The following is a 14883-nucleotide window of genomic DNA, read 5'->3' as shown; positions in this document are numbered from 1 at the left end:
AAACCCCAGTCCTCTGATATAGTAAGCACTCTTAACCCCTGAGCCCTCTCTCCAGCCCCTTCTTTTAGTGAGCTGCCATGTTAGGAAGGATTGTGAGGTTGGGTAAATAGGTAAGCAGGAGAGCACTTAGCTAATACACACCATGTCCTGGGTCTGACGTACAATAACAAAAGTATATGGATATAAATAAAATATACCAAAGATAGTCAAATCCTACAGTAAAGTGTATGTGTTTGTTTATGTATCTTCTTCCCAAGGGTCTCATGTAGCCCAGAGGAGCTCGGACTTGCTATGCTGCTCTGTTCCTGAATCCTCCTGCTTCAGCTTCCCTAGTGCTGGGAAGGCAGATGTCGTGACAGGTATATTATCAAATAATATAATCCAGCACCCCACAATGTTGCTTTCATTTCTGGTCAGCAATTATGACAAAAGCTGAGGGAAAATGTATACTTTCTCCCTTTGCTTTGTTAGCTGTGGTCATATCACAAAACATTTCTCTACTTGCCTTTTCTTTTTGAGGCAGAGACTCTCTGTGTTTCAAACTCACAATCTTTCCTCTGCCTATCAAGTGCTAGGATTACAGGGAGTCCCACCACACCTGGCTAGACTATACTAACATTTGTTGTGGCTGTTTTCAAGAAAGGGGTTTCTCAGTAAAACTGCACTGGTCTTCCAGGAACTTGCTTTGGAAATCAGGCTGGCCTCAAACTCAGAGATCTGCCTGATTCTGACAAGTGCTGAGACCAAAGATATGTGCCAAAAGTCTGCTCACTCTCTCCTTAACTCTTCAACATAGTACTTGAAGTTCTAGCTAAATCATTAAGTCAACCAAAAGAGATATAAATCAGAAAGGAAGAAGTCAAAAGTATCACTATTCGAAGATGATATGATAGCATATATGAGCAACCCCAAAATTCAACCAGAGAACTCCTTCACTGATAAACACCTTCCGCAAAGTGGCTGGATACAAAATTAACTCAAAACAAAACAAAACAAAGAAACCAAAAACAGAAGCACTCCTGTATACCAAGGACAAAAGGGCCAATAAGTAAATTAGGGAAACAAAACCCTTCACCATAGCCACTAATAAAAAAAAAAAAAAAGACTTTGGTGTGAGTCTAACCAAGCAAGTGAAAGTTCTAGTCAAGGAAAACTTCATGTCTCTGAAGAAAGAAATTGCAGATATCAGAAGATGGAAAGATCTCCCTTGCTCATGGATCAGTGGGATTAACATAGTGAAAATGGCCATCCTGCCAAAGCAATCTACAGATTCAATGCAATTCCCATCAAATTACCAATGCAATTCTTTACAGGACTTGAAAGAAAAATTCTCAACTTCATATAGAAAAACAAAACCACAGAATTTCCAAAATGATCCTGTACAGTAACAGATTGTCTGGAGGTATCTCCATCCATGATCTCCAACTGTACTACAAAGCAGTAATAATAAAATATAGTCCCAATTTATTTCTAATATCAGAGATCAGACCTCTACTCTTGCCTGATGCGTCTAAAACAAAAAGGGGGAACTGTAGAGAGCTTCGGAATGCTATGCCTTAAAGATGGAGCTGGTTTCCGCCTTCCACCTTCCCGATGGTGAGTGCTCTCTGTCACGAACAACTCCACATTTGGCTAAGGCCGAGGACCTGGCTTGCTTCCATGTATGTGGACCTATCTGCATTGCCCCCGTGGCACGCCTGGGTTGGCTACCCAGAGGCTATTTAAGCTGTGGGCTGGCTTTCCCCAGGGTCCGAGGATTGTTCAATGTTCCTGAATAAACTGCATTGAAAAAATAAAAAAATAATAAAAAAAAAAAAACAAAAAAAAAAACCCCAGCATGGTACTAGCATAGAAACAGAACCATGGATCAATGAACCTGAAGAAGGCTAAGAAATAAATACACATACCTACAGACATGTAATTTGTGAACAAAGAAACTAAAACCATACAATGGAAAGCAGACAGCATCTCCAACAAATGGTGCTGGTCTACCTGGATGTCTACAAGCAGAAAATGAAAATAGATCCATATTTATCACCCTGCACAAAACTAAAGTCCAAGTGGATCAAAGGCCTCAACATGAAACCAGGCAAGATAAATTGGTTAGAAGAAAAAGTCTAAGAGTAAGAGTCTAGAACTCATTGGCAGAGAAGAAAACTTCCTGCACAGAACACCAACAGCACAGACTCTAAGACCAACAATCAATAAATGGGACCACATTAAACAGAAAAGCTTCTATAAAGAAAAGGATACTGTCCTCAGAACAAAACGACAGCCTACTGACTGAAAAAGTAGTTTTAAAAACCCAATTCTGACAAAGGGTTAAGATCCAGAATATATAAAGAACTCAAGAAGATAGACAGCAACAAATCAAGTATTCAAACTTAAAAAAAAGGGCTACATAGCTATGCAGAGAATTCTCCTTAGAGGAATATCAAATGATAGAGAAACACTTAAAGAACCACTCAACGTCCTTAGTAATCAGGGAGATGAAAATCAAAACGACCCTGAGATTTCACCTTACACTCACCAAAATGACTAAGATCAAAAACTCAAGTGACAATATATACTGGAGAGGTTGTAGAGAAAAGGGAATCTTCTTCCATTGCTGGTGGGAATAAAAACTTGAACAACCACTTTGAAAATCAATCTGGCACTTTCTCAGCTAATTAGCAATAACACTACCTCAAGATCAAGCTTTACCATTCCTAGGAGTATATCCAAAATATGCTCAAGTACACAACAAGGACCTTTGTTCAACCATGTTCGTAGAAGCTTTATTCGTAATAGCCAGAACCTGGAAACAACCCAGATGTCCCTCAGTTGAAGAATGGAAGCAGAAACTGGGGAATGTTTATACAACGGAATACGACTTACTAATTAAAAACAAGAAAATTATGAAATTTGCCAACAAATGGTGGGATCTAGCAAAGATCATTCTGAGTGAGTTATCCCAGAAGCAAAAAGACACACGGAACATACTCATTCATAAGTGGAAACTAGACATACAATATAGGATAATCATATTAAAATCTGTATACCTAAAGATTCCAAGAAAGGAGGTCTCTGGGTAAGATGATCAATCGTCACTCAGAAGGACAAACAAGAAAACAGGCAACAGGATAGGAGCCTACCACAGAAGATCTCTGTGGTAAAAGACACTACCCAGCATTGTATCAAAGCAGATCTGAGACTCCTAACCAAACTTTGGGTAGAGTGCAGGGAATCCTCTGAAAGAAGGGGGAGATAGTGGGACCTGGAAAAGCCAGGAGCTCCTTAAGGAGAGCAACCAAACCAAAATATCTGGGCATAAGGGTCTTTTCTGAATCTGATACTCCAATCAAGGACCATTCATGGATACAACCTAGAACCCTTGGACTGATATAGCCCATGGCAGCTTGGCATCCAAGTGGGCTCCCTCATAAGGGGAACAGGGACAGTCTCTGACATGAATGCAGTGGCAGGCTCTATGACCACAACCCCCTGAGAGGGGAGCAGCCTTGCTAGGCCAGAGAGGAGGGCAATGCAGACAGTCCTGATGAGACCTGATTAACTAGTGTCAGATGGAAGGGGAAGAGGTGCTCCCCTCTCAGTGGACTTGGAGAGAGGTTGGGAGGAGATGAGGGAGGAAGGGTAGACTTGGAAGGGAATGAGGGAGTGGGCTACAGCTGGGATACAAAGTGAATAAACTGTAACTCATATAAAAATTAATTTAAAAAGGTATGTGCCAACCATGCCCAGCTTACTCTACTTACTTTTAAGTCAGGACGTTCCTTCATTTTTGGGGGCTTTTTCAAAGGAGGACCCTTCAGCTTCTCCTTTTCCTGGTTTCGTTTAATTCTTCTCAATTGCTCTTGAATTCTGCGACGTTCTTTTCGCATCTCTTCTCGATGTTGCTCATCAAAAAGGGCAAATTTCTGACTGAAGAACAGGAAAAATACAGGACCTTAAGCAACCTAAATTAAGATGAGTATCCTGAAAGCTTCTATCACAGAATGTATGTAATTCACCCACTACGGTGAGATAAACTTCCTCTTCCTTGGTAGTCAGTCCCCCACATATATTGAGTAACATTTCTCAGTCCAAGTCCTGAATAATAGGTAATATTTTGCTGGTGATTTTTGAGACACTGTTTTGCAATCCAGACTGGTCTACAATCCCTGCTCCTTCTGTCAAATCCCCCATTGTAGGAATGACTTTTGCAAGACAGCCACAATCCAAACGTAGCCAACCTGGATATTTTCCCAGTAATCTGGCTCTGGTCAAATCCAAAGATCTAAAGACAAGAAGGTCCTACTTAACAGCAGATTTCCAGGAATAACTGTGTATATTCCTATCACTACAGCTCACATACATAGTGTGTCTCCATCATCATTTTCCATGCCACACTCAAAAGCAACACAACAAAAACTCACACGAATTCTTCATCTTTTGTGTTCCGTATGTGCATATAAGTATCAATAACAGCTGGTTTTCGGACTGTCTCACAACGAACATACTCTTTCCCCTCTTCATCTCGAAATGTTCGATAAATCTTGAGACAGCGGCCAGTGGCAGAAGGGTTAACGTTAGCTACAGAAGCTGTATCATCATCTCTGTGATTATTTCTTGCTGCTGTTGAACCTGCTGATGCAAGGTGAAAAAGAAAATGTTTTTGAAATATTCCCCATAACACCCAAATGACCTCTTCTTGGGGTTGAATGGAGACATTCAGCATGCCATAAAACTACAGTTCTATTAAAAGCAGGGTTGTTACTACCTGTAAAAACACACACCTGGACTTATTCCCCACAGACTGCAGTCTAGTTTGTAGAAATGTAGCCACATCATTTCCAGGTTTCTCTACAATCATTCTCTAATTTGCCTCCAGCTTGGACTCAGTTATACCCTGCAGGTACCCAAGCCCCGTTTTTGATCCTCTTCTTGTCTTAGGAGCCCCCTTACCCAGTAGCATCTGCTGGAGTTCCTTCCGTTCCTGCTCCTCCTGCTCCTGAGATATCTGAGAGCTTGTTTTCTTGTTCTGCAGCATGTTCTCTATGTTCCTTCCCATTTCCTCAAAGTCACTGTCTTCAGCTGAGCTGCTGTCTGTGTCTGTGGATAAGACTTCAGTTGATGACAAAACCCTAGCAAGAGAGGAAAAAAGTTAAAGACCAGGGGAAATATGAGTGTACAAAGAAGTAGGCTTGAGTAGTAAACTGAGAAATCAACTGTAAAAAATACTCAAAAGTATGGACATATCTACAAACATATGGAACCATAACAGAAAACTACATCTTTCTATACATTTCACAGATTTGCAGAATTGCAGAAAAGCTAGCACACAGTCCACTTTTGTTAATTTTCTTGAAAGAGACTCTCACTCTTTGCTCTTCCTCCCTCTACCCCAAGAATGACTTAAATTGGATTATCCTCCCTGTCTCAGCCTCCCAAGCACTGCTCAGTTCTCCAGCATACCACAACATTTACATTCATGGATCACGTTAATAGCACATTACTATTCTGTCACACAACTATTAAGTCACCAGAGGACACAATATACTCATCACCACACTTAAAACAAATAGATACAGGAGGCCAGCCTATCCTACATAGCAGGAAGTTCCAGATCAGCATGGCTACATAGCAAGACCTCATCTCAAAACAGAAATATAGTACCTGGGAGCTGGAGACAGAGTTTAGTGATAAAGTATTTGTCTTAGTAGTTCAAAAGAAAACACGTACAGGAAACCACCCATTTCCAGCTTAAAATTCCTAAACTACTGAATCAACATACTTGTTCTGCAGGTCAAAGATGCGCTGACATTCCTCTTTGTAACGTTCTTGCTGCTGGGCCATAGAAAACCTTGATCCACGGGCAAATTTGCTCATGGGGCTTTCTCCAGAGCGAGCCTGTTCTGTTGACATTGTGCGTACTACATCAATAACTTCCCAGCGGGACAACTTTTTAATCTGAGAAAAACACAGAGCTACACATAAATAACTCATTCAGGGACATAAAATTACAAACCAGGACCACAGTAGGGACACATAGACAAGAACACAAAACCTAAATGAAGTTAAGAAAGATTTGGTAAAGTATTTAGAATGATATGTGTGACATAAAGACCCCAGATGGTTCCTTTCAATACCTTCTTACCGTTTCTCTATCTATAGAAAGCCTCATACTCGGAGTTCCCCTTGTCTATACTCACCTGATCCTCAGGCACACCAAATTTACGAAGAAGTTGATTGGCGTTTTTCAGAGACAGGCAACGAAGGTCTGCATCTGTTCCTGTAACTGTCTTTTTCACAGGCTGAAGCTCCTTATCACCCTATCTCAAACAAAAACAAGTGAGAATATGAAACTGATCTCCTAAGAGTAGAAATGTAGTATATATGCTATTCAGGGAAATGAACCATTTCCAGGACCTCCACTCTATTCATCTGTATTTCCCAACCCTCATCCCTTCCTCTGTGATTTAAAGAAATTCAAAGACCCTCACCTTCTGCTGTGTTGGTTTGTTTGGAATCTTCACATAGGAGAACCCCTCACCACAGCCTGTGGGATCTGCTACTCCAGTCACCTCCAGAAGACATTTGCCCTTCATGGCAGCAATGAAAGCCACTGTAGTATTCCAAGGAGCTGTACGAACCTGAGATAAAGAAAAGGATTCTCAGGGTTGAGGAAAATATTGGTTGATGCCTAGCCACTATCTAAAATGGGTAGAATAACTACCCTGATCCCATTCACAGTTTCCTAAATTATCCAAACATCAACTTAAATATAGCAGCTATCCAATGCTCAGCTCTCTTCTCTGGTACCTGAATCATGGTATTAAAAAGAGTCAGAGTGCAACCTGGATAAGAACTATGTGGAACAGCGATGTTCTTCAGTCCATTATCCCTAGAACTTCAGTTTTTAGTGTTGTACCCATATACATAATGCTCATAGTTATAAGGACAACTGCATTTGATTGTCCAGTTACACAAATGGCTTACTTATTCTCATTTATTTTATAGTAGGGTCTCTACCCCAGGTTGGTCAGAAACTCCCTATGAATTAGAGCTCAAACTTGAATATTTGATCCTCCTGCTTCCAGAGTGAGAGGATTACAGATGTGTGCTTTCTCACCAGCCCTAAACCTTCATTTTGAAAGGGATAACGAGAAGCACTAATAAAAGCAAGAGTTGAGGGCCATAGAGATGGCTCAGTGATTTAAAGCATTTGCTCATAAGGGCGGAACAGTGCATCCAAACACACACATAACAAGCCCTATGTTCTCAAAAGCCTGTAAACACAGCTGTAAGAGATCTATATGATCCCCTCTTAAGATAATGTACACAGGCACACATAAATAAATAAATCTTTAAAAGTCTTCTTTAAATTAAGAAAGCCACAGGGCCAGGTATAGTGACACCTTTAATCCCAGCACTTGGAATCCAGAGGCAAGCAGATCTCTGTGAATCCTAGGCCAGTCTGGTCTACATAGTGAGTTCCAAAATGACAAGGACAACAAAAAAGGGACCCTGTTGAAAGAAAAATGAAAAACAAAACAAAACAAACAAAAAAAAAAAACACAAAAAAAGAAGGAAAGGAAGGAAGAAAGGAAGGAAGGAAAGAAAGAGAGTGAAAGAAAAAAGAAAAAGAGAGGAACAGACACACACACACAGGAAGAGAGAGAGAGAAAGAGCGAGAGAGAGAGAGAGAGAGAGAGAGAGAGAGAGAGAGAGAGAGAGAGAAGACAGGCTGGAGAGATGGCTTAGGGATTAGAAAGCTTGCTGATCTTTCAGAGGACCTGGGTTCAGTTCCCAATGCTCATGTCAGGTAGCTTACAACCAACTCCACATACAGAGGAACCAATGTCTTTGGTCTTCTATAAGCACCTACATTCACTTACTTATGTGCACACACCCACACACAGACACACATTCATACAATCAAGATTAAAAAAGTGTTTCTGGGCATGGTGGTGTGTCTATACTCTTAACACTTGGGAGACAGTGGTAGGAAGAGTTAAAGTTTCTGGTCAGACTGCATCACAAAGCAAGATTTTGTATCAGAAAAAAAATAGTAAAGTCTCACTTCATCGTCAATCTTCATCTGGAAATCTTCACTTTCTCGCTCAGGCACAAAAAAGGACTTCGCACCATAGCCAGCATCCTGAAAGAGGACAATTCTATGCATAAATAAAGTAAACTGAAGAACTCATTTTTTTTTCTTCTGAAAACAGTTTTACTGAATATCAAATGTATATATATATATATATATATATATATATAAAACAGACCATCTTCATGGAAAATGGATACTGTAATTGCTAATGTATGTGTTACTGTTATACATCCTTGAGATCCTTGAGCTACTAGAAGATATGCCAAATTCCAAGGAATTTTGATGCACTAGGGAAACAGTTCAATGGTAGAATGCTTGCCTGGCATGTGCAAGGACCTGGGCTCAAACAACAAGTTTGGTTTTTTGGAATTTCGTTTTAAATGATCTATTTTTTTTTTTCATTTTATGTGAATTGGTGTTTTACCTGCACATATGTCTGTGTGAAGGTGTTGGATCCTATGGAACTGGAGTTACAGAGAGTTGTGAGCTGCCATGTGGGTCCTGGGTATTGAACCTGGGTACTCTGGGAAAGCAGCCAGTGCTCTTAACCACTGAGCCATCTCTCCAGGTCTCCCCCCACGACAAAAGTTTCAAAGAAACTTATGTGGACATGTGGATAGTTAGGGCCCATTTAAAAAGTAAACAACCTAAAATCCTAACTACAGAAATTTTCAGTTGCCCTTTTTCTGTTTTGGCTTTGCAGTGATTTCAATGAAAATGTCCTCCATAGGATCGCTATTGGGGGATGTGGCCTTGTTGGAAGAAGTGTGTCAGTGTGGGTGGCCTTGGAGGTCTCAAATGCTCTCTTCCTGTGGCCTGTCAATCTGGATTTGGAACTTCCTTCCATCTCTGTAGCACCAATCTGGCTGCATGCCACTGTGCTTCCTGTCATTGATGATAATGGATTAAACCTCTAAAACTGTAAGATAACCCCAATGTTTTCCTGTGTAAGACAGCAATACAAACCCTAATTAAGACAGATTTATATGATGTGCATCTCTAAACCACACTTCCAGCTATCTTCTCTGCCAACCTGGGAATCAGAGAAGACAGGTCCCGGCTTGTTTTACAGAAGAGATACAACTCAAATGAATAGACTATCATTTTTAAGACAAGGCAGTTAACTCCTTCACTGAGCCTCCCACTGACACTTAGCTACACTGTAGCTTTCCTTAGAGTCCATGCTCACAGAAAGTACCTCATGCAGTTTAAATTGTTGACTAACTGGAACTAATCTAGTAGCTATCATGACTACAGTATTCTCTTTTATCTCTTTGAAAAGAAATATGAACATGAGCAGTTCCTATCAGGAACAGCCTCACCTTTAGTCTCTGCTCTGCAGCTCTCATGCTATAATAAGCACAGCACTGTTCTGGTGATACCATAGCTCTGATCTCCTCTTCCATTGGTAAACGAAAATCAGACTTCAGCACCCACCAGTTTGAATTCATCCCTGGAAAAGATACAGGGAAACTGTTCTGAATACTAAAGACCCAAAAGCAATAGTAGAGTAAACAGACACTGAACCAAGAAGTGCCCTAGATATGCCTAGTCAACAAACATCCTGCTTATATCTTATGTAAGACATACAGATATAAAAATGGACTTTATTAGTAACCAATTAGCATCAAATTATCAAAAAAAAAATCAAGGCCTCCAGTGACAAGATTTGGCACCTTCTCATTTTGACAGCCAGCAATTTCTATTCTATTAGCAATGACTTATTTTAACTGAAAGTCTTTGGGATTATGAGAGCATTGGAGAAGACAAGTAGTCACACTGATGACCTGTACGTTTGAAGTCAGCACAGAGCTTTAGTCTCTTCCGGATGCTGCTTTCTGGATGTGAAGGAAAGGCTTTCTTTATATCTTCCATCCGGATCCTCCGTGGACTATCTTTACTCTTCCAAAAGAGGCGGTAAATAAAAACCTGTCCAGTGAGCCAAATACATTTTACTAGATAAAGGACAAAAGTCCTTACCGGGTTCCCTTCCCCCCAACTAAGCACAGATGTGTTTTCATCTTCCTATTAGCACATGCCTCTTAGCACAACTCCCACCTTACCTGCAGAAACTCTCGCATGTGTGTATTGGCCCGTTTGGAGTTAGGACCAGGAACTTCCAACAAGGGACACTGCTGGCCCACCACAAAAATATCCATTACTTCTCGAATATAATAGCCCTGCCTTGTTTGAATGATCAGGAAGTCAGTCTCTGGCATCTCATGAAGATAAATTGGGGCACGAAAAAGGTTGTTCTCAAATGCCTAATGAAAGTAAACCACAAAACTCATTTACAGAGAAGCTCTAGAAAATTCAGCCAACTATTGAAAATGGAGAGAATTTGCTTCTATATAGATCATTGATCTAAAGTCTATACAATAAATTAAGCAAAATACATGGGATATATAAAACAAGATTATTTTTAATATTTTTGACTTACCGTTTATTTTTTGTTATGTTTTTTTTTTGTTTGTTTGTGTTTTTTGTTTTAGAATCTAACAGACAAAAAGAAAGAAAACCTTTTTAAAAATAGCGCCAGAAATGGCAATGGATGCTGGAAATCCAACATTCTGGAGTGGGAGGCAGGAGGTTCAGGGCCATCCTGGGCTACATTGTAAATTCCAGGCAGGAGATTGTCTCTCAAGAAAAAAAAAAATGAGTCAAAGCTAGGCACAGTGGGATATTCTGTAATGCTAGATTTAGGTAAAATGTAACTGATAAGAAAAGAACAAAATTAAATATATATATATATATATTCACTGAAATTCATAGTCATAAATTGAGCTGAATTTGATGGATACTGTGTTCAAGTTGCTTAGGATAAAAATGTCTATGCTTTGTTTTAAAATTCTTTGTAAATCAGTTTTGAGATTATAAAACAATAGGCTTAGGGATAATTATGAAGAGGTGGCAGAAAGATTGTAAAAGTCAGAATAGGAAGTTTGCTCTGAGAGTTGGTCTCCTAAAAATGTGAAAAACCATATCCATAAACCATGACTTTTTAATTTTGTTTCTTTTTTTAAAGAAAAGCTTTGTAAATGAATTTTCACAATTTATTATTTTACAGTTTATTATTACTGTAAATTCTTTACAATTTTTTATTCTGTTTTTGTGGGGCTGAGTACCATTGCTAGTATGTCTTTGATGTTTTGTCAGTTACTGATAGCCTAATGTCTGCTGTTTCTGTCTTTGTCCCTAGTTCTTGGACTTCTTTTCTCTGTCTTTCATCAAAATTATGGAAAAATTTACTTTCTTGCATATGTAATACAAATAATAGTAATAAATTGTCACTATTCTAATTATAACAACAACAACAACAAAAGAAATCCAGAAAGATTATGCTTCAAAGCCAGCTTTGACTACATTAGTAAATTTGAGACTAGCATGGTTGAATGAGGAAAACAAAAAAGAAAAAAAATGTGGCAGAGAGATAGTTCAGTGGGTCAAGTGCTTGTTGTACAAGTGTAAGAACATGAGTTTACATCCCCAGCTCTCACATAAAAAAAAGCTAGCACAGAGGCATAAGCCTATTATCCCAGTGGTGGAAGGAAGAGGAACAGTGGAGACAAGAAGGTCCTCTAATCCTGCTAGCCTGCCAGCTTAGGAAGAGCTATGAACCCTGAGATCTATGAGAGTTGATGTCATCTCAAAAAATAAGATAGTAGGTAATACAGGAATGCAACCAACACTGACCTCCGGCTCTGGCTTCCACACGTGCAGATAGCGCAAACACACACACACTCACACAAATTAATTAATTAATTAATGGTGCTAGAGAAAAGGCATTATAACCCATACCCATAATCCCAGCTCTTGCAATAGTATCAGAAGTTCAAGGTCATCCTTGATGGCTACATAGCAAGTCTGAGGCAACACAGGCTATATGAGAGAGTTCTTGACTCAAAAAAGGTATTCAGATTCAGAAGAAACAGCCTTTGCTGGACACTGTATGAAGTCACACAAGTCAAAGTTTCTGAGCTTAAGTTTTCCTAGCTGCAAAATGCAGGACACTCAAAATGCGTATATTCCACAGGTCTGCTTTGAAGAGCTTCATAATTAACATGGTAATATTCTCCTATCCTACAGCCTCACTCACAAGATGTGATGACAAAATAACTTAGGAGGATATGGTCTCACAGAAGCCAAAAAAGACTTAAAAACAAGGCAATTTTCCTGTATCACTCCGACTGTTGAATAGGATTACAGCATGCTAACACCATAACTGGCTTCAGAAGATTTTCTCATACATTAGTTAATTAATTAAAAAAACAATGAAGCAAAGTATGTCTGCTAAGAGGGCACAACAAACAAAAACACAAAAGTGCAATTGTACAGAAATATTTGACAGAGACACAGAAACTAGATGCTCTGTCTTGAGGCCTGGAGTTCTAATCTCAACATGCACATCTGACAGCTTGAAAATACCCATAATTTTAGATGCAAGGAATCAGACACATCCTCTTCTATCTGCACAGGTGAACTCCTATGCGTGCATACACAGATACTACTTTTTGTTTGTCTGGTTTTATTTTTTTTGTTTTTTTGTTTTGTTTTGTTTTTTTTTTTTTTTTTTTTTTTTTTTTTTGCTTTTTATCAAAACAGGATTTTCCTGTGTAACAGTGCTGGGCATCCTGGAATTTACTCTGTAGACCAAGCTCAAAGTCACAGAGATCCACCTGCCTCCTCCTTCTGAATGACCGGATTAAGTTGTGATCACCACCACACAGCATAAAATTAAATTGTTTTAAAGTCCTAATAATGAGGGTTGGAGGGATGGCTCAGTGGTTAAGAGCACTTGCTGATTTTCCAGAGGACCCAAGTTCAATTACCAACACCCACACAGCAGCTCACAACTTTCTGTAACTCCAGTTCCAGGGGGTCTGACACCCTCGCACAGATACAACAACAAAAACTAATAAAAAAAAAAAAAATCCTACTAATGAACACTAAAAAGGGAGATTTTTACATTAGTGGACATTTGTAATTCTTTTTTGGCAGGGAGGTTTTGAGACAAAGTTTCTGTGTGTATTCCTGTCTATCCCAGAACTAGCTCTGTAGAACAGACTGGCCTCCAACTCACAGATCCACCTGCCTCTGCCTCTTAAGTTCCATCATTCAAGGCATGCGCCACCACCACGTGACTGAGAAATTAAAATAAACATTCATTGTAGAGAGAATTACAAAAGATAGTAAATCATCTTCCAATTTTTAATTACATTTTTCATTCCTTTAGAGAGTATAGGTATGTGTACATGTACAGATGTGTGGGCACATGTATGTTAGCACAGTACATGTATAAGTCAAGTAGACCACTTGCATGATTCAGTTCTCTCTTTTCACCATGTAAATACTGGTATGTCATGGTACTCTATCACAGAAATCTTGAGACAGAACCTGGCACCAGGATCATAAGCTATTGCTGTGAAATACCTGACTCTTGTGTGTTTTGGGGAAGTTGGAACATTGGACTGGGAAAGCTATTCAGTGCACAGAGTCTAAGTAGCTGTTCTATGGAAACTATGAAGATGATGCTGAGAACGGTGCAGATGATGGAGACGTGGATTCTGAAATTTTAGACAGAGGTTTACAAATCCCTCAAAGTCAGTCCATCAGGGCCATTTGTGTGATATTTTGAAGAAACACAAAAGCAAAAGATCCAGCTGACCTCTGCATGCACATGTATCCATACACTCACACACATACCCACACACTACAAAAGTAAGTTAGGCATTGTAGTGATGGAACACACCTATAATCCCAGCACTTGGGAAGTACTGGAAAAGGTAGCAGGAGTTGAAGGCCAGCCTGTTCTCATAAGACTCTCATCTCCTCGTCCTCCTCCTCCTTCTCTTGTTTTTCAAGACCGTTTCTCTGTGTAGCCTTTTATGTCCTGGACTCGCTTTGTAGACCAGGATGGTCTCAAACTCACAGAGATCCGCTTGCCTCTGCCTCCCTGAGTGCTAGGATTACATAGTGTGTGCCACTGTGCCCGATGAGACTCTCATCTCAAAGGAATGAAAAAATAAATAAACAAAAGGAGCCATCAAGTATTCAGCAGGTAATAGCCCTTGCCAACAAAATTAAACCTGAATTCAATCCTTAAGACCCAGATGGTAGAACCATATGATAAGACTCCTGCGGGTTGTCCTCCAACTTCCATCACACAAACAAATAAAGAGTGCAAAAAAAGAAATTATAAATATAGTCACTTAAGAGTAGGGTTGTTTAAAAACCAACAAAGAAAAGTACAGTAATAGGAAAGCCAACAATAATCAGAATCTGCTGAGAGGGGCTAAGGGTGTGACTCGGTAGTAGATAAATTGCTTTGCATACACAAGGCTCCAGGTTTAATCCTCCAGCACAGTCTGGCCCCACTAACCTAGAAGGAAATGATTAAAAAGGAACTTTACAGGCCCACACGCGCTAGCAATAGTAACAGTGAAATAAATAAGTAAGATGCAAGGAAAAAGGAATGCCCCATTGAGATTGCTGTGGACACTGCCACACACCTAAATCCTATCACACCTGTAATCAATCCTATCACTTGGGAGACTGAACTAGGGGCACTGCTACAAGTATAAGGCCAGATTTGTCTATATGCCAAGTTCGTGGCCACTTCTAAACCACAGAATAAATCTCTGTCTCAAAAAAAGAAAGAGAGAGAAAAAAAGAAAGGAAAAGATTGGCATGAGAAATGAAACGGGGGGCAGTTCTGGAGACTGTCCCACATAATTTGTGGACCTCCATCATGCTTTTTCAAAGCCATTACCAAAGGACCTCACTATAATCTT

At 39.7% G+C, this 14883-nt stretch overlaps 1 protein-coding gene across 1 annotated transcript in view; it reads right to left on the bottom strand.

The window, feature by feature from the left end:
- Positions 1 to 14883, bottom strand: part of LOC110543549 (transcription initiation factor TFIID subunit 1-like) — an 82528-nt gene that overhangs the window by 49926 nt on the left and 17719 nt on the right. The window contains 10 exon segments of the mRNA XM_060376867.1: positions 3756 to 3921; positions 4416 to 4626; positions 4945 to 5123; positions 5774 to 5949; positions 6192 to 6311; positions 6483 to 6632; positions 8063 to 8140; positions 9415 to 9545; positions 9880 to 10021; positions 10156 to 10356. Of these exon segments, the coding sequence (XP_060232850.1) occupies positions 3756 to 3921; positions 4416 to 4626; positions 4945 to 5123; positions 5774 to 5949; positions 6192 to 6311; positions 6483 to 6632; positions 8063 to 8140; positions 9415 to 9545; positions 9880 to 10021; positions 10156 to 10356 (1554 nt within the window).

The sequence above is a fragment of the Meriones unguiculatus genome, assembly GCF_030254825.1.
Source record: "Meriones unguiculatus strain TT.TT164.6M chromosome Y unlocalized genomic scaffold, Bangor_MerUng_6.1 ChrY_unordered_Scaffold_35, whole genome shotgun sequence".
NCBI classification, from domain to species: domain Eukaryota; kingdom Metazoa; phylum Chordata; class Mammalia; order Rodentia; family Muridae; genus Meriones; species Meriones unguiculatus.
The sequence above is the reverse complement of the archived record's forward strand: the minus strand, read 5'-3'. Positions and strand labels throughout refer to the sequence as shown.